Raw genomic sequence first — 23,474 nt, forward strand, 5'->3', positions numbered from 1 at the left:
TCTGAGTTGGAAAAATGTGTAGGAGCCCCGAGGGTAAAAACTTTCATGTTTTCACCCAAAAACATGCTGTGAAAAGTGGTGAAACGGCTGCTCGCTGCTTATTCTGTGCACACTTTGCTCTGGGCGCTGCATGAATATGCTTCACCTCTCTGACTGCTCTTGTGCTTACAGGCATTGACTAAAGACAGGGAGAGGAGCTTAAGGGTAATTATGCCTTGTTTTTTTTTTTTAACTTCTAATAAAATAGTTTGCATTAAAGCTTGATTTTCATATCTGAACAGATAGAGGAGCCAGGACCTTTACATGCAGCTGAAAGGTCAGATGAATTAGCAGAGTCTCTGTTTTATCTGACAACTTCAGCTTGAAAACATAAAACCCACACTGTAGTTTCACAGCAGGCTTTTATTAACCTTTATTTAACCAGGCATTAGAAACAAATGATTTTCCAGGGCAGGCTGTGTACAAGGCTCTGTTTAGTTAAAACAGGTGGATATTAGCCTCCCTTCACTGACACACAGGTGAACTCTGGAGCAGGAAAGGCACTGCAGCGAAAGCAGGGGTGCGTTTTAGTTTGACCACCCTTTCATTTTGCATCCTCTCCCTCCCAACATTTCCCAGCTTTGGCACTCCTCTAAGTGCAGGTTTGTGGAAGCAAGTAGGCCAGGGCACAGAGGGGTCTCTGAAAGGAAATCGCTCCTCCAGTGAAATGTGAGCGTGTGGAGGAAAAAGCGAAAAGTGGAAATGTGTCATTCGGCTCGTCTGAGAAAGCCCTTCATCGGGCGGAGCATCTGTGCCGCAGACTGCATTCAGGCAGGTGGAGATGTATTTGACTTAATGGTGTGTTGTGGTGGTGTATTTCTGCATGCGTCTCCCCTCTGCTTCTGTGTGGGAGGCTGTGATTCACTGCACATGACTCATTCCTCTCTCCGGCTTCAGCTCCATTATTTCACTGGGGATGCAAACTCCTAAACTGCACATCACACACATTAGCATCTCCTGATTGCGCCCACCGTGCCGCAGCTGGGCCCAGTGAAATCGCAAACTTGCATCAGAGCCCTCGCGTGTGTGTGTGTGTGTGTGTGTGTGTGTGTGTGTGTGTGTGTGTGTGTGTGTGTGTGTGTGTGTGTGTGTGAGATTTCAGGGGTTTCGGGTCAGTTCGACACATTTCATTTTCTAAATAGCTCCAGTTCAGGCAATGTTTTTCAGAATCAAATTGCATTGTGACGCAGCAGGCTTTATGGTGGGGCATTGTTATCCTTTTTGTCTCAACAAAATAAATGAGGTGATCCATATTTGTTGATACAAGTACAGACAGTGATGGAATTACAGCGTCTGCAGTCATAGCACGATCAGATTTTTTTTCTCCTTTCAGTTCATTTTATGTTAAATCTTTGGGGAATAATTTTGCTTTATTTTTGCCCCATTTAGCAGTCACTTGTGGTGTGTTTGGATCCTCTGATCAGGTTGTCAGCAGGTTTAAACATGAGATTGCTATCATGTTTTTATAGCTTCCTCTCATTTTTCAGGGAATTTTTCAGTTTTGGTCCCCCCCCCCCCCCCCCCTCCATTTAATATAAAAACTGCAGACATGGCTTCATCTGATTAGACATGCAGCTTCAAACATATCTAATCTTCTCCTGTGTTTTGATTGAGCTAAATCAGCATGCATGAAGATATCTATGGCTGTTTTGATGGCTCTCATGCATACCTCCAGATTTGAATAAAGAATGTCATCTGATGCCCAGCTGTAAACACGTTACTTCAACACATTATTTTCATCTTGGATGCATATTTTGTGTATAAAGAGAGGACTACACAGCACCTCTCATCTTAGGTCTCTCTAAATGTCAGCCGGTGCACATTTATTTGTTCCAGCACATTTACAGAAATCCCAGGGGCACTGTCATCCTTCTTGAGTTTTTATATATATATAACAGTGTAAAAGTGTCACAGCATGCAACATCCCTTGATTTCAACCACAGTCACATTTTTTAAATATGCAGAAAATCTTTAGATTTAGTTTGACTCCTTATAAACAGTCAGATTTAGTTATGATCAGTGAGATGTTCACAGCATGTGGCTCTCACAGCATTTCTGTAGATAGAACATTTGTACCAGTTGGACTATTATTCATACACTATTTTTTTTTTCTTCTTTTTCTTGTGCTCTCATATAATTTTATGCAGGCCATTTTTAACGACTTGAGTTTTTCCCCAGTAGGCGTTGCCCATGTTTATTGAAATGTTTTGCTCGCCAGAGGCAGATTTTCATCCTGCGTAACTTGGCTGTAATTTACTGCAGGGTCACCTACATTGAAGCTGTGCTGTGCTGTGCACCACTGTGCTGCTCTCAGAGGATAGCTGATTCATGCTCTGGATAAGCGTGCTGCACATACTTTTATAAATACCTTCAATACAGCTGAGTGGTAATGGCATGTGTCATATTTCCCAGTTAATTAAGAGGCTTTTATGGTTGGACTGGTGCGAGCTCCCTGCAGCCTTCCCAAAAAAGTAGATTTTAAAAGCTGCTTTCAGTTGCTCGCTTACTCACAGGGGCAGATTTTTTCCCCCCCTTAAATATTTGAATTTCAGTCTCTACAAAAGTAGGCATAGAAATAACTGCATTGTGGGGTTTTCCATCTGAGGATCACGGCCTTCGGTAGATCTGACATGGACTCCATAGCGTGTCTTTTTTCCTCTCCCCCTCTTACCCACAACCACAGAAGACTGTCCCTCCCTCAGCTTGGTTCTCCCAGAGGTTTCTTCCTCTTAAAAGGGAGTTTTTGCTTCCCACTGTCACCAAGGTCTTGTTCATAGGGGGCCATCTGATTGTTGCGGTTTTTCTCTATTATTTTAGAGTCTTTACTTTACAATGTAAAGCACCTCGAAGCAACTGTGGCTGTGATTTGGAGCTATATAAATAAAACTGAATTGAATTCAAGTTAATTGGATGCTGCTGCAGGCTGCTTTGTGCTCGTCAAAATAAACTAGCCTTTTTTCCCTTTCAGCAGCATTAAAATGAAGTCTGGGTAAAGCAGGTGCACACACAGGTTTATATTATTATAATATTTCACCCTTTCACTCTAACAGGCGTTCAACTCGGAGACAGACAACTTCAAGCTGATGTACGGGGGCCATCAGTACCACGCCAGCTGTGCCAACTTCTGGATTAACTGTGTGGAGCCCAAACCCCCGGGCCTCATCCTGCCTGACCTGCTCTGAGCTGCCATGGTAACGCGGCAAGAGCTAATTACCACCAGATAGGTGGAGCGGCCACTCGCCTCACACCAAGAGCAAGAGGAGGACATCTACAGTCACTGGATTCCTCTAGATTTTTTTTTATTATCCTGAAATCTCACCCAGACTGTGTTCATTTGCAGATCTTTTCCCTGAATAGTCATTGGTCGGTTCATATGGTTACTCTTTCGTTCAACCATACAGGTCAGCAGTTGAGGTCATATTTAAATCTGTTTTTAATGCTGCTTTTGACAAATTATTTCTGCTGACTATTCGTGCAGAAATGCAACAATATTAATAAATATAACAAATCAGTGAATCCTATTTAAATTATTAGGTGTGCAATATCCTTATAACACTGGCAGAGGAGGTTTTTGCTTCTGTTTGTATATTTTTTGTTTGCAGTGAATCAGACTTAATGAATCATAAGTCTACCATTGAATTACTTGAATTGTATTTCTGTCTCGGGTCTGTTGGATGAAACTCTGTGGCTGTTATGGTTTTAATGTCTTTTTGAAAATCTTTAACATTCAAACCATCTCTGCTCTGCCGGAAGGCAGGCGCCTCTCTTTCTCTGCATTATGTTTCGCTGTGTTGAATGTCTTTTGCACTGTTTGTGAGGAAACTTTAACACCTCTTTGGGTATTTAAATTGTATTTTGTAGGTGTTGGGGATTTGACGGGAATCTGTTGTGACTTTCTGTGTTGTTGTTGTGTGCAGAGCTGAAATTCTGGAAGTATTTACTAATGCTGAATTTGAACAGCAGCAGCATTTTCTGTATATTACAGTGTCATGCTGCAGCTTTGTATTAATCACCCAGCTGTAATGTGAATGTTATGTAAATAAATGACGTGCAAACTGGTTAAAGTGTCGCAGAGTTAATGTAATTATCAGGTTTACAGGTCATGCAGACCAAGTTCACCTGAAGGACATGCTTGTGTGCACTGTGGCGTTTCCATGCAGACACAAGAAGCTGGAGGGCATGTGTCCATCCACTCTGAGCATTATGTTCAGCCTTTAATGAAGCCACTTATTTAGCTCGGGAGCCGTACGTAATCGTGAATGAAGAAAGTATAACTAACCTGGACTGAATACACATCAGTTCATCATAATTTTCCATAAAGTAACCAGCTTCTTCTGAGGAAAGCAAATACTTCTGAAAACTACATGTGTAGTTCTAAAGTAACTCATTACTTTGGTGAATATAATTAATGTTACTACTCCATTTTTTTTAATCACCTTTGGTCTTTTGCCACATAATTGCCTGAAGCCAAAGTTCTGCATATAAAATCCCTTTTAGGATAAAAAGAAAATACAAGTATTTAATGCAAGCTCCTTGAAATTTGAAAAAGTCACGCACAAAAAAATTGAAAGACTCTGTATTTTAAGACCCTCCTGCCAGACAGGCATAAAAAAATAAGCCTTGATTTATATATTCTCTTACTATAGCTACTGCATTTCTGTGCTGTGCACTGTTTAGCCTGTTTTTTAGCCAATTTCCAGGTGATTACTCGGCTTATAATTCAACGGATAGTGGATATAAACTTGATGGTACTATTGGAAAATTAAACTTCTATGATGCTTTTTTAAGGCATCATGTCTGCATAAATGCGTAATTTTAGGCTGTTGCTACATGGATGGTAGGCAGCGCAATGATGTCATGATCACCGATATAGATAGGAACCCCTGGGGACCTGAGAACAACATACACAGAGATTATTTGATTATTATAGTAAAGATACACCAAATCAAAACCTTGTAGGTTCTTATCACATCACATATGAAGTCTTGGAGTTGCCTAGCAGCTTCCTACTAATAGGCTAAAATGACCCATATTTAATGTTTATGACCTTTCAACACCTTATCAATACATTGTAGGATTTTAATCTCACAAAAGAACTAATTTATATCCACAAAAACCTATAAAATAATTGCAATATTTATGAAATCATCACCATGCCTGGGACTACATGACCTTTATATGGTAGAGCAGATAATAAGTATATCAGTTGCCAACAGCACAAACAGGCCAAACAAGACTTCAACATGGGCATGTAAATAAAATTAAAATAGGAATAAATAAATAAAATAAGAATTTTTATTGTCTCATGAAGCCAAAAACATTGTGCCTACTCCAGATTTAATCATTTATCACCAAACGCCGATAGCAGTGTTGGTAAAAACCAAAATAAAGGACCCTAAACAGAAAAGAATGCCAGAGAAAGCAAGGCTCCAAAAATGATCCAGGTTGTCCTGGCAGTACGCTGAGCCTGTACACCCTCAAACTTATGCACTGCTGTACCCTCACCACCGCTAAACACACAGTCAACAATGTTTTATCACTTTTCTGGATTCATTCATCCAGTGTGTTCAAATCTGAACACAGCACGGCCTTAAAATGACTCATTTAATTCACGTGGCTTTCTGCTCTTATTCCGCTGCTTTTCCTGTGATGCTTCCTCTTCCGAATGCATGAATGTTTCTGCACATTTCTCTCTGTCATTTTACCCAATAATGTACTTTCTCTCCGGCCAGAGAGGCCTCATTTCCATCACTTTGCGACAAAATGGAATAAATTCTCTACCAACAAGCCTGCAGGGCCATCGCTGGCGGTTGAGCTCAGCCAATCAAATGCGATGTCTGGGGGAAGGTGGGGGTGAAACCAGTCTTATTATTATTCCCCCGCTCTTCAGGTGTGTTCTCCAACATCCATTTTTATCTCTCGCCATTCCCTAATTTATTTCCTGCAGAAAATGAATTCCTCTCCTCTCACCGTGAACACCAGGATTACTAAAATTACAAACACTGAAATCAATTACCGAGCGAGGCCGCGTAAATCAAAATGCAGCCTCGTCTCTCTCCTTGCTGCGCCCAGCTTCACGCCTATTGTCTGAGATGGCGTGCTGAAACGATCAGTCTGGCAGAGACAAGAGATTGAACTGATACGGTGCTGTACTGAGTGCTGCTCTTTGGTGTTTTGTGGCCATGGCCCATCATATTATTGATTAAAAACAGCTGCTTCTGTAAGTTCATCTTCACCCTCGTGGAAATAGCTGCTTCCCGCTTTACATTTTGACAACATTTCCAATTATTTATGTTTGAGACTTTAAAGCAGCTGTTTCAGTGTTTACGAGATTTAATCACAGTGACAGCAGAGGAAGAGCTTAAATGTATTAGCAGCATTCGGGATGATTAACTGAGCACTAATCCTGCGTTTTTGCGGGGTGGTGGTGATGTTTGAGCAAAGTGTTTCCTTTTAATCAAGCAAAAATGTATTCAAAGTAGTCAAAAAATTTTAAACTATCAATAAAATGACTCGAGCCATTCATCAAGCAAAACGTACAAACCGTCAAAGGCTTACATTTTTTAAATCGGAATGCTATTCCTGATAAATTAGAACTGGAAGATGAGTCATGATATTGATTTTTCATAGTTTTTCTGAAATGTTGCAAAGTGATTAATTGGTTAATTACTCATCTACAGTAGAAATATTAGGACTGGATTAATTATTGAAGACGCAACTGTGAAATTACCAAAGTTGACTCAATAACATGCCTTGTCAAAAAAACACAATAAACAAATCAACATCTAGATTATACTAAATAAAACACAAATACAGTAAACAAATACTTTTTTGTGTTAACTGACCTATGACCTATTCAAGCATAAGAAAAGGCGACAAGCACACAACAGAAAACGCTTAAATTGGGTCTCCAGGCACTTTGTTACTAGCAGCCTTTCACAAAACCAGATCTTTATTCCCTTCTTTTAACATTAGCCTACAAAAAATACCCACAATAACATAGTGTGACAAGCAAAATAAAAAGTAAAATACTATTTTTATGGCAACAACTTGAACAAAGAGGTCCAATGTTAAGTGTCTACAGCCATTTGTAAAACACGGTGGAGGCTCTGTCATGGTTTGGAGCTGCATTTAAGCCACCATCTAACTGGCAACAGCTCAATCTTTCAGCATGAATGCTAAACACACTGCCAACAGTAAAAAGGTAAGGTGGTCTAAGAAAGTTCAGTCTATGTTGAAGAAGGTGGCCAAATACTGACTTTCCAGGCCCGAAACTCATTGCATGAGTGAATGTGTGCCATCATCAAAGCTAAAGGTGGTTCAAGAAGATATTAAAGTGTCACTTTTTTGGTCAAGTAGCCTAAAAACCTCATGAAAAGAGCACGTCATGGAAATTATTTGAAAGACACATTTAAAGTTACATTTTTTAAAAAGTCCTTAAAATGCTGGGTACTGTGTTATTTCTAACAAATGTGACACAAATGGAAGTAAATAATATAGACTGAGGTCTATTTTTGGCCTTGGATTAATGCACATTGAGCTCCCGAGTATTTAACAGCAAGACAAATCAAAATATACTCCATCCAAATAATTTCCCCCAGGGATCAATAAAGTATTCTGATTCTGATTCTGATTCTGATGGTCTGAATTTGTTGAAAAAAATTAAATAAAAATTAACAAATATGGCAAATGGACTTTTACACTCCCACTGGCACTCAAAGTGCTTTGAAACATTACAAGCCACATTCATCCATTCACTCAGGGCTTTAGGAGCTTTTTAATCTGTCACACACACAATCACACTCCGGTGAACGCATCGGGAACAATGTGGGATTAAATACCTTTCCCAAGATACTCAATCAGATCGAACCAACAAACTCCTGATTGCTTGACGACCCACTCTATCTCCTTAGCCACAGCCGCCTGTACAGAGAGTATCCTTTAACGCTCATCTTTGGTTCACTGTTAGTGGAAAGCAAAAGCCAACATTTAACATAATTTATGACGACCCAATTTCCCCATTAAGGACCTGGACACAAATATTAGTCATTTCCACTGCTTTGATGCTCAGTGCACAGACTCAAGCTTCGTGGCTCACAGTCCTTCGCTTCAGTGTCCAATCAGCTGAGACAGCTGAGACTTGAAAGGCAGCCGACAGATGAGTCACTGTTATACCACAGAGACAACGCGCTCGTTCAGCTGCTCGCCGAGGAACAATGACTGTTTCATGACAAACTAAATTCTGCTGTGCTTCAGATGACCCTCAGTCAGACTGTGGGGCTGTTTTTCCTCCCCTTTCTCCATCTTTTATTCTCAGTTATGGTTTTCTATACAACTGCTTGCACCCTGAATTTTCATTACCATAACACAAAGCACTAACAACATTTAAATCTGCCCTTTGGGACTTTTACACAGGTTTCCATCTAAGCAGCATCCTCTATGTGCCCATTCTCCTAATGTTTCCAACTGTTGTGAAGCTAAAAGAAATGCAGGCTTTGACTCACACCACACAGCTGAAGCGTATGTTGCTGTTTGGCTAAATCATGTTGTCAAATTATTACTATAACGAGCATGTCAGGTCTAAAATTGAGGCAGTGTGTTTATATTAATAATGGGCTTGTGTGCATGGCCTTATTAAAATGGAAATGCAGGATTTACAACCGAGTGATACAGCAGTAGTTGTGTAGCTCATGCAGATTATAGTGGATCATTAGAGGCTGTATAATTTGAAGCCCAAAGAGGCTTCAAATTATACAGCCTCCATTGCATTGCAGTAATCCATTGCAGCCACAGTGGATGTTTTTATTTGCTACGTGTGGTTGAAAAATTTCATTATTTACCAGGACTGCAGCAACAAAACCTACGATGAAAACTGAAAACTGTATTTTCTACCGATTTTACATAATAATAACAATAACAACATAATAATTTAACTGTTGTGTTGCATTTTCAGTTCCACAGTTCTTATATATTCTGTTTATATTCAATCACTATTTTATATTTAACATAATATTTGGTGCTAAAAATAGACAAAGATAATTATTCTTTTCAAAAAAGGAAAGAAAAACATTTTCTGATATAATAACGCAAGAATGACCTCAGGATCTACAGTGGCAGCTTCAACCCTGAATGATTAACCGACTGTAGAAACCACATAAATATTAATTAGTTTGTTTGTTTATGTACAAATTAAAAACAATGATGCAATCTTTTTAATTCTACATTAGTTTTATTGTTAAACAGCAGTCTGCTAGCGGCTCTGTGAGTCTGTACTGTTCAGCATTCGCACGCCGATGCGTGACGAAATTACAGCATTGATGACTTGAATGGTATTTTCTGTCAAAGTTACAAATTCCAACTACAATAACTTAAATCTGCATCAGGTTCTGCAAATATTTAAATTAAAATGATAAATCTTTCAAAATGAAACAAAAGTACAGAAACAGCTAACTAGTAGTTAGCAACTAAAGCAGAACTGGAGCTGGGCTGTACTTTGTGAAATACCACTTTGTACCATAGGATGGCGTAGTGATGATGGAGCAGTCTTTATTAATAAGGAGACTTAAGAGCACATTCTTCTTTAAAACGGCAGCCTGCAAAAGACAAAGTTAAAGCAGCACACAGCAGGGGGTAAAATGCTGCCCCTAGTGGTGAAACCTTTGAGTAAACTATACAGAGGTTTATTACAAAAAACACCTTTAAGCTAAATGCTAATTTTCCCAATACTGTCCAAAACCTTGGTGTTAAAACTAACAGGTCACTACATGTCCGCATCCTAGCAACAATTGATGAACCGAACATTAAAAGCTTCCACATGAAACACTTTCCTCTGTCTTTAGCCAGTGCAAACACAGTCAAAAAATATCATATTTGGGGTTTGTTCTCTCATTTGGATAAAGCAGGCAGTTTGAAGATGCCAAATTGTGCATTTTTAACTTGACATTTTGTACACTGAACATTAAATAATTCATCATAAAACAACAAATTAAAATATCATAAAGACAATATTAGCACACAGCGGTGTGTTGCAGCTCACCAGTATTTGATGCTTTCCGTTGAGTTGCTGACTGAATGTCTGAATGTCATCTCCAGAAATGTCCTCAGTGCCATTCGTTCTGCATGGACTGCACGGCTGGAGCCAGGCCTGCTCCGACACTCAGGATGATGCAAATGGTTTTGCTTACTGCTTTAATGATAGACGATAATATCCTGCTGCTGATGAAGGATGTGTTTACTTTTAGTGCTTGACTGTGCTCTGAAACCCCCCCCCCCCCCCCCCCCTCCCACGTGCATGTGTGCGCGTTAACACTACCAGAAGGAGGGTAAGGGGATAACTAAAAGAGTTTTTTGCAACCTCCAGCAACATTTAACGCACTCCCACCAGAAATGGTGTCCGCGCTGTATAATTTGGGCCCATCACTTGAGCATTTTGTAGCGAGCCGCGTCTCTGTGGGTAATGGAATTCATTGTTAGGACCACTCTGGAGGTCCCTCAGAAGTGTGGGCACAAGACAAATGGTGCTCATCAATATCTGCCTGCTGCTCTGTAACCACAGCAAAAAGAAATGAATGACAGAACGCTTTTTTGACATCTGAAGACATCTCTTGGGGAAATTGGCTGTGCAGATTGAACATCAAGAGGCCTTTGGAGAAGGAAAGACTGCTGCCTGTTCATGTGAAAAAATCCCGGAGATGTCTCCATTCACAGTTAGAAAAAGAAAAGAGAAAATTTATGCTTTCAGTTTTGTTTTAAATGTGCACTCTGATTCTGGTAAAAGTCCAAAACAATGGGTGTAGGGGTGAATGCAAAGAGTGATATTATCTTTTTATGTTTTTACATTTTAATGTCACTGTCTCAGGGTTTGAAATAACATCCTCGTACAATCCCGTACCTCTGGTGTTTTTATTCCTTTTTACACCTGGGATATCAGAAAAGCATCTGTGCACTGATCTCCGTGGCTTGAAATTTTCAGCTCAGTGCTGGTCTCTTACAGTAGTACTACAAAGTGACATTTTATTGCACCATTGCATGGTTGTGGTCTCAAAAGAATTGCTTTCTTCTTAAATAATAGATTTATTAATCATTGCTCCAGTACACACACAAATGTTGCTTTTTATTAGGAAAAAAAATACAGTTTTTTCTTTTTTGCTTCTTTGCTTTTCTTTTTGGTTTGCAACAGAGTTTCTCATTATATTAAAAAGAAATATGGATGTAGTGACAGTTACCAAGAAGTGGCCTTAAAATATGTCCACAAGCCGGTGGCTTGTTGAAATATGCCATAAAATTCACCACATCTATGCTAACAGTTAGCCCAAGAACAGAGCAAAGGCAAGCACTTCAGCGCAAGCATCGGGCAATCACTGATCACTAGGGAAAAATGTGAGTGGCTGCTGGAGGTTGCTGAAAGAGAAGTTGTTGCACAGAAAATCTTCCAGTTGCTTTGGTTGCTAGCAGGTTGCTGTGGTTACATGAAGTTTGCATGGGAAATGCTGACTTGTCTGCAAACACTTGCCAACTGCTCTCAGTAAAGTACTGAAACTTGAAAAAGATAATAATTTGTAAGCAAAAGTTCTCCATTTCTGGTTTGCATCACACTCTTTCCAGTTTCAATATCGCTTGGCAAGTAGTTTGCGTGCAAACGACAGCCAACTGTGATAATCTGCTTGCAACCAAAGCAATCACAAGGAGGTTTTTGTAGTCGCTGACAAATGCTTGCAGACAAAACAGCATCTTGCGTGGAATCTACAGGCAACTATCTGCCAAAGACCAAAACAATCAAAAGGAGGTCTCCGTGACTGATTTCACCTTTCGAGAGTTTGCAACCTTCAGCAGCCAGTCACTGGTTGGGGAATACACATTTTTCCCCGAGCGACTGGAGGTTGCCAGGTGGTTGCTGGCTGATCTCTAGGTTTGCGTGACTGACGACTGAAACAATGAAGCATCTTGCATATCGAGTGAATTTTTCTTAATGTTGTTTCTGTTACATGAAAAGCTTCTTTCTGTTATTATAACTGAAAGGTGTTTCAAATAAAGTAGTCACAAAGGAATGACCTCTCCTTAACCATGTGATTCATCATTGTCTGTTTCACACAACACAGAGGGGTTCAACAATGCATTTTAACAGCTGATTCTGAGGGATCTTAGGGCCATTAAAGGGCCATATTTTCGATTCAATTTTGTACTGTAGGAAGAAATGGTGAGGTGACATATTGTCCATTTTAGCACCTGCACTCTGTGGTACAAGGGCTCTTTGTCCCACTGTGTGGTTACAGAGATAATGTGTTTCTTTTGATGGATATACTCTTGGACTTTGGCCAGAAGAAGCTTAATCTGAGCAAATTCAATAAATACATACAAATTCATTATACTTGAGGAAAGCTGTGTTTTTCAACAACCAATTTTTCAACCAGGGTTATGTTTAGTTTATCTATAGTTCTGTCACACTATATGAATAATATAGTACTATATTATACTATTATATAGTACTAGAATGTCACTAAATGCAAAAAAAACTACCCCAAATAAAGCAGTAGAGACTAGATAGTGAGACAGTGAACATGAATGTAGGATTTAAATATTACAAAACTGGATTTTAAGCCAGGCTTTATGAGAAGGAAACACATTCTACAGACACAAAAAGTCCACTTGATGGCTCTAAGAGGAAAATATCACTTGAAGTATGCAGACATTTTTGTATTTATTCATCTTTTATGTGATAATTGTCCCAAAGTGTATTTTTATTATGATTTACTGCAGCATGTCTCAGACCTACAACCAGTATTTCTGAAGTGTGGCTAGAGCGTGCAAAAAAAGTTTAAATTTCACCCTGCAGATGATAGCAAAAAAAAAAAGAAGAAGAAAAAAAAAAAAAAAGATCTTCAGCCTACTGATCTTCAAAAGAGTGCTACACCACAGAGGTGGACCAGTTTCCAGACAGAAAATAAAATGTCTTTTCTGTGCTGTGCTGATCTTTTTGCAGCCTTACCCGAATTTGGATAAAAGGCAAAAACTGTGGGATGGAAAACAGACTTCATAGAGCTACCACTTCTATTGAGGCAGCAGATATTTTCTTTAATATAGCATCAAATAGCACTACAATAACATAGTGTGGTCAGAGGATGGAACAGTCAACCCTGTGTTACACAGGAGCTTTCCCTAAACCTCGATTCCTAGCTTACATCTTTTCAAATTTCACCTTAAAAAAGGTTGCTATAACATCTTTGATTCTCATTCAGTTAAAATGCATCATAAGCTTTTTTCCCCCCTCACTATCATTACATTCCAATAGAATAATTTCCCTATATTTTTTTCTGTACACTTATCTTTAATGCTACCATAAATTAAGAGCATGCTGCTGCCCTTCACACCAAGGATTACTGCAAAACTGGCACAATACCACCACATGACACCACGTCAGGAACAGAACTTCAGTCACATCACTGTTTGAACACCTCTATCATCCGCTGGAGCTGGAAAGACAGACCCAGAGAAGGACGGCACTGACTTCAACTCAAAGTTTTATCTTGTTTTGGTGTCTGACATCATTGTGGTCCCATCCAATCCTCTGGTCCGAAGGATTCTGGGTTTTAAGTCCCCTTTCTCCCACTTAAAGACTTAACTGGAGAAAATTGGTTGGATCAACAGCAGCACCATCAACGGCCAGGGTTTGATTGAACTCCCTCTGTCCAAAAGCACCATCACTCATTAATTAAGCTTCACACACACGCACACTTGTGCATTTTCTCTTCCTCTGTCCAGAGCAGGTAGGAACCTCCAGTCCAGAAGGGCAAAAGGGCTTCACTTTCATCCTCGATCCCCCACTGAACAGTCGGCACTGCCTCTCTCACAGGCCCCAGTATGGAGCGAGGCTCCTGCGGTCCCTCTCATAAACATCAGGTATGACCCCGTAGGGCGTCTGCACCATCTTAACAGAGTTTCTGCCGAACAGCTTCCTCTCGTACTCGATTAGCTGGCGCCAGAAGCCACCGTTGGGCCTAATGACGGGGCGGCGGGCTTTGACCCAGGCGTGGGCCTCGGCCAGAGACACACGGTGGTACTTCATGAGATACGCCAGACACAGAGAAGCGGAGCGGCTCACTCCCGCTGCACAGTGCACCAACACCGCCCCTCGCTTACGTCCCACACTGTGGATCTTATCGGCCACGCTGTCGAAGTACAAGGAGATGGGGGAGTGGGGCATATCTGCCAGTGGGACCTTTACATATTCCATGTGAGGCCAGTTAAAGTTGGGGAGCTCAATGGTGGCATTGACCACACAGGTGATGCCTTTAGACAGCAGCAGGCTGCGGTTGGAAGCCACGTTTCCTCTGCTGAGGAAGAGGTTGGGGGTGATTTGTGCGATGCCTCCCAGCAGGCTGCCATTTTCGGGCAGCAGCCTCGGTACCGTCGCAGGCACCATGGAGTTGGGATGGTGGTGGTGATGATGATGGTGGAAGAAGCCTTGGCTGCGGGAAGCCATTGAGAAAACAAGTGGGCTTTAACAGGAATGGATTTTCTTTTTTCCTTTACAAAATCTTCATGAGCTCAGAGTCATAGTAGTGCAGCGGCACCAGCCAGACAGCTCCTGAAATACAAAAGCAGACTTAGCTTTTATCTAAATTAAACATTTTTCTATTTCAGTGCAGGCTGACAAACATAAAAACACTTCAAGGATGAGTAACGTGACTGCTGTTTGAAAACACTACAAAACAAGGGCACTAAGATCCTTCTTTTGGAGGGCAGAGTGCTGCGAATCCATGAAATGGTTTGGATAAAAAGAGAGAGGAAAAAAAAGGAAATGCTTTTGTAAGAGTGCGTCTTCAAACTTTAAGAACCCAGACAAAAAAAGCTGTTAGAGTCAAAATAGTTTGAACTCATTTAAAAATACGAAGCTGTGAGCCCGCAGCCCCCCGGCTTCACATCACAAAATTATACGAGAGGGGTTTTCAAGAATCCGCCGCGCCGCAGAGACCAGTCACTCTACTGTACGTGTCTCAACATTCAGGTCGAATGGCCGCACGCTGAGACGAGCCTCGCTCTGCCATGTGAGCGCAGACGTCCCGCAGGCAAACACTCACCTCATCTCATGTTCATCCATCCACGGCTCCCACATACAGATTACATCTCGTCTCTCTGGCTATTCCTGCCGTTAATGTCATTTCTCCACTGCACCAAACAGCAGGGTGGAAGCTAATCACACATACTGTATGATCATACCAAACTTCATTTAAACAGACGATTTGCCACCCTAATTTCATTTTCTTTTCTCTCTTTTTTTTTCCTAAAAGGAAAATTACCTCTACTCTCTTTGAGAGTACAGCACATACAAGGAAAATTATATTATGGAAACTGTAATATGACATATACTACTGTATGTGCTCAACTGATGGAAACACCTGTGGCAATGCTTAGACTATCAGCGGAGAACCCACAGCTCCGGGCTGAGCTTCGCACACTGTTGCACTTGTCGTGCGTCATCCACACATCCTGCACCAGTCTAGGCTGGCAGGTCTTTCTCCTTCATTTCTAGTGCGGTCTGGTTAACAAGACGCATGGCAAAAACACTGCTGTGTGCCGTCACCTTGCAGACTGGGATTCTTCTTGTGAATTAAATTCTAATCAAAAGCATGAGTGCGGAAGGTGCAATTAAATTGTGATCGCAGCTTTCAATGCACAAAAGGGTTGCAAGGTAAATCAAATCCTAATCCCTCGTTCCCCCCCTTTGATGAGCGGATGCTTCATTTTAATGCAAGGAAGAGTGTCTGCTATGCTTTTCCATATTTTCTGTCATGTTATTACAACAGTGGACGCTCATGTTCAAATCAAGAGTTCACCACATGTACAGGTAACGTCCCTGTGAGCCAAAATCTTCGTCTTCATTTCTTTTCCTACTCTTGGCTCTGTATGATGTCAAAGAGAGTGTTCATAAAATGTTTCTTAACATGGTCATCTCATGCACACAGCTCTGACTGTGAACAGGGAATCTGCTGTTTAATCCTATCGTTTCTAAGACGCAGCCAATCACAAGGAAGTCAGGTTAAAGGAGGACAGCCTTAACCCTCATTCTACTGACTGGGGTCCATGTAGACCCCCAGAGGTGTATTTTGTCATATCTCACAGATGTTATTATTATTGTTTTGTTTTTAATTGTTCCCAATTTTATGACTTTGTCAATCAATTAGTTTCTTTTTTTCCAAATTCCATTAGGTAATTCTCTTGACTTCATCAAAGCATGAACTTGGTAAAGTGATTGGGAGGAGCACCTGAAGACATGGTTCTCAGCCAGGAGAGGGTAGAGTTCCCGCTCCACGCCAGCAAGAAGTTCAAGTAACTTGGGGTCTCGTTCACGAGTGAGGGGAGGGTGGAGCGGGAGATTGACAGACAGATTGGTCCAGCAGTGTTGCAGATGCCACCTGAGGTGGATCAGGCAGATGTTATTTTTATGGGGTTTCAGCCATGTCCTACTGGGAGGAGGTTGGGGCAGACCCAGGACATACTGTAGCGATGACATTTCTGGGCTGCCTTGCTTTGTGTTTGTTTCAATGATTTTATACTGGTTGTTTTTTTTGTTTTGTTTTTTATATAAATACAACACAAATTTTACCTTAAATTATTGAAAACTAAGCGTTACCATAATCAAAAGGTTGGTAAATACACTGTTGAGTACTAATGTGGAATATACTTCCATAAAAGCTGCAGGCTGCAAGAAAAGTAGATTTTCATTTTACAAAACAACATGATTGAAAATGTAATGTAATAGAAAGGGAGAATGTAGGCATATAAATAATAATGATTTGTTAAGAAATAAGTTTTGAGATTATTATTGTTTCTATTACACTGAGGTTAAAGGGAAAGCAGTTAAAATGACTTGTTTCAGGCAGAGGATGTTTTGAGTTGGTGCACAAAGGGATACCATAAAAAACACTTCAAACAAACCTAACCTTGATTTCTGCTGTGATTTTGAATCCAGCCCACAGAAGAATAATGAGTTTGATGTCTGCTCACCATTTTTATGTCACTTTGTTCTCAACAAATTACACAGTGTATGTCAGTAAAGATTTTCAACTGGACAGTTCATTCATCCAAGAGCTGATGTGTGATTTAAGTGTTCCCTTAAATTCTTTTTAACTTTTACTCAACTCTGGAAGTCAAAGAACAAAAGCATTTAGCTGTAAATCAACATAAAAGGAGCACTTTAAAACCCATAATATAAATAATATCAGTCATATCTTTTATTTTTCCCAACAAGTTTCTCTCTGCCTGCAAGATTGTTAATGATTTTATTGCCTAAAGCTTGCATAGAAAATCAGTAAGTCATGGAGCAGCTAATCTCCCCAAGGGCTAGAAAAGCCTTTCCTTGTATTGCTCACAGCTTTGATATCCCAGCATGGCCTGCTTCCCTTTTAAAAAAAAGAAAAGGAAAAAAGGAACGAAAGGATAAACTAAAATAATGCAAAATAATGCTATCAGCTGTGTTCCTGGTTGCCATCCACCATGGACTTTGCTGTGAAATGGTTGCCATAAACCTGCTGCACCTTCATCCACAGCGCCACCACTTGTGATAAAACAACAAATATGTTTCTCACTGTAGAGCAGTCTCAAAATCACAAGACTACATCAGAGTGTGAACAAGTTTCCTGCAGGAGCATCAAGTGCATAATAAGTACTAGCAGTGATTTACCTCACCTGATGTGACAGTAAATTAATAGATTTTTGGTTTTTGAATTGCTGGGTTGGGCGCCTAGGCAGCTCTAAATACCAATAATTGAAGATTAACTAATAAGGAAAATCAGTTAAAGTACCACAGACCAACTGCAGCCAAAAATGAGCCACAATTTACTTTTTTAGTCAATTTTAATCATGCAATCACTTCATTTGTTAATGGGGTCTTCGTGGTTTTAATCATTCAATAATGAGTGGTGGGTCCTTCAGTCAAAATGGATGGTAAACCTAAATCAAAAGTTTTATATTACAATGTGAAAAAGTAACTAGCTGAGGAGGATTTTAGAGCTGAACAGGTCTCAGAGACGTCACAAGCAGCAGAACCACAGAACAATAAAGATTTCTGAAACAGACTCTCCCAAATGAGTTATCTTCATTGTTCAGTTCACTTCACCTTTAGCGACTCTTCGTAGTGCTTTACTGTCATTTTTGCAGAAAGATTGATATTGTAGCTCAAACTCAGGCACACCTCCCTGTGTAACGATCAGTGAGGAGTAGTCAGTCTATGAACTGAATGACAGACGATGTGTTTTGTTGTTGCTGCTAACTCAAACAATCACTGCTCATTTCCACGTTAAAAAAATGTATGTATGTATGTATGTATGTATGTATGTATGGACCCTAACGACCTCAATATCTCTTAAACCTTATATTTTGAGCAAAATCATTTGGACTCTAAAAGAACTATATTGTATTTTGATAGTCAAATGCCACTGTGACCTTGTAATTCAAATTTCTGGCCAAAACTCAATCACTCTGAAATATAAAGATGACGACGCGCACAAAGTGAAAAGGTCAACATCACTTTGACACCATAATTTCAAAAACTTTTCATTACTGAAGAGCCTGGACTAAAGCTAACCACTACGTGACTGAACTGACTCTTTGGTGATCAGCTAATCCATATTCACTAAATACTATATGAGTCTGGAGGACATGGATACAAACTAGTAATTATTCTTTTATAAAGTTTTTGAAGGTATACCAGATCAGCATACACTGGGCCTTAAAAAAGAAAGTGGGACAGGGTCTTAATAATAATAATAATAATAATAATGAATTGCATTTATATAGCACTTTTTGGGGCCCTCAAAGCGCTTTACAATTCCACTATTCATTCACTCTCACATTCACACACTGGTGGAGGCAAGCTACAGTTGTAGCCACAGCTGCCCTGGGGCAGACTGACAGAAGCGAGGCTGCCATATCGCGCCGTCGGCCCCTCTGGCCACCACCAGTAGGCAAACGGGTGAAGTGTCTTGCCCAAGGACACAACAACCGAGACTGTCCGAGCCGGGGCTCGAACCGGCAACCTTCCGGTTACAAGACGAACTGCCTTCCCCTCACATACAAAGTCTTGAACCATCAGGCTCTGTCGTATCTTAAAAGACCTCATAGTACAAGGCTATCCTAACAATGCATTGCTGGCTTACTTGTGGTTCGAAGAGTTTCTAAAAGTTGAATGGGAGGCAGAGCCTTCAGCTATTACACCTCTCTCCTGTGGAACCAGCTCTCAGTTTGGGAGACAGACACCCTCTCTACTTTGAAAATTAAGCTTAAAACTAATAGGGCTGGATCAGGTGACTGTGAACCCTCCCTTAGTTATGCTGTCATAGGCTCAAATTCCTGTGGGACTTCATGCACTAAGTACTTCTTCTTCAATCACTTCTATTTGTGCTCTACCTGTTTATATACCATTGAAACATGTCATAAATTTTTTGCCTTTTCTTCCTTATTGTGTGTTTTCCCCATTTCCCTATAGTCTTTTTCTTTTCTCTTTCCTCTTTTTGCCTCGACCTGCAACTAGTCGCAGTGGATGGCTGCACCTCCCTGAGTCTGGTTCCTCTGGGTTCTTTCTGCTAAAAGGGAGTTTTTCCTTCACACCCTCGCAGATTGCTAGCTCATAGTATTATTGTCGGATCTTTAACTTACAGTATAAAATGCCTTGAGGCAACTGTTATTGTGAATTGGCACTATATAAATAAACCTGAACTGAAATAAATTCTTCTCTGTAAAGCACATGAAGGGGTTCTCCACCAGTTCAAGTCCCACACCTTACACCAAATGTGGGACAAGAGACTCATTTGCGATGAAGCTGATAGGGAAAAAAACTGCTTAGAGAAAGATGAAACAGGAAGGGTTGAATAGATGAACTTTCAAAATAAAAATCAGATGATTCTCCACTATTAAAGTTATCCCAGTCCCTAATCTCACCCACATCAGTCTGAGTGTAACATCTCCAGTGACATCTTTCTAAAATAACAAAAGCTAAGCCTGACCTGCGAGCAGATGCCTTGTCGTGAGTCTCTATGTATTGCACAGCTGATGCAATAATTCACAGACAGAGATAACACAAACTGAGTTGCTGGGCAACCAAGTAACCAACAGTGCAACAGCGGTAGCCACATCAATGGGGAAAAGAAGAAAATAAGAAAACCAAATAAGCCCAGGCCCTCTCCAAAGTGCTGATGAACCACAGCGCTGGGCTGTGCTGAGATTTGCTTCATCCACATGGTTATTTATACCCCTGGCAGGGCAGAAGCGGAGGAGGGAGAATTATGCACAGGCTGTCGTCACTGAAAACTCTACTGTACGTTGGAAATGCTGCAGCTCACTGTCAGTCAAATTTACTCTGAGGATTTAAAGGACAGCATTCCAACTTTTACTCTACTACAAATTAGTGCTGAACTTTACAAAAGACCAAATTGAAGTTGTTTTATTATATACATTTTCATTATTATAGCCTCATTACTATAATAGTCAATTCTCCAAGCCAATTATTCTAAACCTATTAACAAAAATAATAAATCCACATTGGAGGCAATCACATTTTTAATTTCTCATTAGGCTACAACTATTTCGACGGTGTCTTTTATGGTTGTGTTTTAGACCATTAAATTCTTAAAACTGATTTGTGAAAAAAAAATCTTTCTGAGAAATCCCAATGAGACATTTCCCTCAAATCACCTAAATTTCGAGTTTTCTTCTTCTGATCTCCTTTATGTTTCAGAAACATCCCCTCTCTCAATCACTCAGATGAATCTGTCAACAGTTGGTGCCACCTCACAAATCTTGTGACGCTGCTCTCTCGCTGGGGAGATTCCTCGGGGGTCCGGTTCCACCTTCGCTAACACAAATTGGAAACGTGACCCACCTGCAGGAAAATTAGAGTGGCGGTCCCGCTGGCAACCTCGTCCTCACGACACTAACGAGTGAAACCTTGATAGAACTGAACTTCCTGACCGAAACGAGATAACTGAAATAGCCGGAGACGGCTGCAGTTTCTCAATAAAAGAGGCAGTCTGCTCAGGTTGAGTGATGTCTGAAAGTGTCTCGGCACAGACTCAATAATGATCTGGGGAGAATGAGCAGCAATGACAGGGACGGTCTTTTTGGGCAAGCAAGGAAGGGCATGGCCTCTCAAATGTCTCCAATGCAGCTGGATTCCAGCACAAACAATGCACACAGTAGCTGCTGTTGGTTCAGAGGAGGGAAAGTTTCGAAACAGAGGGACAAATGCCACATGAGAGTTCGGCTCTGGCACCTTCCTGCTGCAGCAGCACCACCCAGATCCACAATGTCACACCTCAATATGTCGCACCAAGGGGAAAATCACTGATGGCCACAGATGGTCACATGTCATGTAGTAAGAGACAGGATGCCTCCTCCCTTTCCTTTGAGATGTTTTCCACAAATTTGTCTTTAAATGAAACACTTAGTGTCGCTTTTAGAGATTACTCACCGTAGCAGACACATGAGACAGATAAATGGACTCTACTTCTACACAATGGGAAAAAAATGACAGACTGACACAGACTTAACCTTTTATTATCCTTGATTGATTCCACAAGCTGGGAATGTCAAACACTGCCAAAATTAACCAGCAACTCTTCCTATTTGTTTTAAAATATATCAAAAATGTACTAATTTCAGCTTTTTTAAAATGTGAATTGTTCTTGCTTTTCCTTATCACCTTTGATAGTAAACTAGAAATCATTAAATTTTCAGATTTCTTTAAAAAAAATTTTTAGAAGCTTTTATTCAGTATTTTACGACATTTTACACACATTTTTACCAGTTGGGAACATGACAAGCAGATAGATTACTACTTTAAACTTTTATAATTAGCCATGTCTCGTTATTTTTCGTTTTCAGCAACCAGTACGAGTCTAGAATGTGGAGTTTGAAGTGAATGACTCCTCAAGTTTAATAATTCAAGAACGAGCCGTGAATGAGGACCGCTCCTCTGCGCACGTTCCTATGCCCGTTCGCGTGCGCGTGACGCGGAGATGTGCTTGCGTTGTGACAAGTTGGGCTGTCGGAAATAGAGAATATTAGTAAGTAGAAAATGCCTGATGGAAGTGTCAGCGACACGTTTGCTTTCCTGGCAGGCGCGCTCGCTTCTCCAGTTTCACTCAGCTTACATCACAAAACTAAAAAGCTGGACATAAACCTGCCCGGAAAACCCATTTTTAAAAAAAATAAAATAAGTCAAGGCTTTATAAGTAGGCATCTTATATGAGGTCCTCATAATGCCGATAAACTGGCTCAACGTCAGATGGAAAACTCAACTTACCAGTCGACTCTCTCTCAGGCAGAGATGGAGGTTTTCAGAGCGCCTTCGCCGCCTGCACCAAACCGGCGCGCACGGATCTGCTGCTGTCACACATCTACCTCCTGCCAGTCCGCTCATGCACACGGCCGGGTAGAAGGCGAGAGGTTGGCAAACAGCCCGCAACACACAATAACATCACGTGAAAGTCACCAGAAATACAGTACGAGCCATCGGTACATCCGCCTGGTTGTGCGGCGTGCAGAGGGCAGCGCTGCCTCCAGTATAAGGGGTGATCAGTGCCACACAGAGGGGGAGGAGGGGGAGGCAGGAGGAGCATGTTGGCTTACTGAGATGATTCCAGGCTTTTCTATTGGGAGATTCAGCCAGTCTGAAATCTACAGGGCTGTGGCCGAACTATGAATGAGCCTCAAGCTCCAGATTCACCGTCTGAACAAGACTAAGTGCACATAAACCGATTTACTGCACTAGTTTTACAGGAATTTTATAAACTAAGGTGAGCGATCTGTAAAAGTACCTTCACGATGTGTGATCGATTTTTAGGGATGAAAAGCTGGGATCGGAACCAGAGGCAGTGAGACTGATCACAGACTGTGAAACACCCCCCACAGCTGTGGGACTGTCAGAGGGTCAAGTGCATGACGGTTCTTTACACTGGTGATTCTAGAGTTTATTGGGGTTCTAGGCAAAAACAGGTGCCCATCCACTCAGCATTCATCACCACCAGAGTTGGCCCAAAATTTTATGGGTCTTTTAAGCAGAATTTTATTTGGGGACCCTCACCCCCACACAAACCCATCCCCAACTACCCACAGAAGCAAAGCTAATGTGACCAGGCTTGATCATTTGTGCATTATGCATCAAACACAACTATTATCATGGTTTACTAGAGTGCTGGAAAGAAATGAAACAAACCAACAGACAGTTCATGTAATTGTTTTTGAAACGCACAAAAGGGCAGAACAGTCACAAAATTTAACATAGGCGTATATATTATTTTTGCATAACAATGCAAAAGTTAAAACAGACACTATGAAATAAATTAACAGAAACTACCTGGTTAGAGCTAACAGCAGGTTACCAACCATAATGCCTGTGGTTTCCACCTTAGCCCACAGACCTTGACTGAACCGAAGGCTCG

At 40.8% G+C, this 23,474-nt stretch overlaps 2 protein-coding genes across 15 annotated transcripts in view; one reads left to right on the top strand and one right to left on the bottom strand.

Annotated features, from left to right (window-relative positions):
- The window catches only part of synrg (synergin, gamma), a 42,471-nt gene extending 38,374 nt beyond the window's left edge, over positions 1–4,097 (top strand). For 8 of the 14 annotated variants that reach the window (XM_086261949.1, XM_086261954.1, XM_086261951.1 and 5 more), the window contains 2 exons: positions 172–204; positions 3,090–4,097. In XM_086261949.1, the coding sequence (XP_086118075.1) occupies positions 172–204; positions 3,090–3,221 (165 nt within the window). In that variant the 3' untranslated portion in view covers positions 3,222–4,097. Of the gene's footprint in view, positions 1–171; positions 205–618; positions 811–3,089 lie in introns of all 14 variants that reach the window. The other 6 variants (XM_086261953.1, XM_086261956.1, XM_086261955.1 and 3 more) reach the window with 2 other exon arrangements.
- Positions 4,098–10,327: 6,230 nt separating this feature from the next.
- Positions 10,328–22,623, bottom strand: dusp14 (dual specificity phosphatase 14). Its single transcript, XM_086261964.1, has 2 exons — positions 22,337–22,623; positions 10,328–14,623 (listed from the first exon to the last, which is right to left on the bottom strand). The coding sequence occupies exon 2, from the start codon at positions 14,516–14,518 to the stop codon at positions 13,883–13,885; it is 636 nt and encodes a 211-aa protein (XP_086118090.1). The 5' UTR covers positions 14,519–14,623; positions 22,337–22,623; the 3' UTR covers positions 10,328–13,882.
- Between the last annotated feature and the right edge of the window lie 851 nt (positions 22,624–23,474).

The sequence above is a fragment of the Aulonocara sp. 'chitande type north' Nkhata Bay genome, linkage group LG14 (assembly GCF_057382095.1).
Source record: "Aulonocara sp. 'chitande type north' Nkhata Bay isolate Kocher_YH1m ecotype deep benthic linkage group LG14, A_spYH_male_GT1.1, whole genome shotgun sequence".
Classification (NCBI taxonomy): Eukaryota; Metazoa; Chordata; class Actinopteri; order Cichliformes; family Cichlidae; genus Aulonocara; species Aulonocara sp. 'chitande type north' Nkhata Bay.

Excerpts from the sequence above, each read along its gene's own strand:
- dusp14 (XM_086261964.1), bottom strand. The coding sequence starts at position 14,518 with ATGGCTTCCCGCAGCCAAGGCTTCTTCCACCATCATCATCACCACCAC.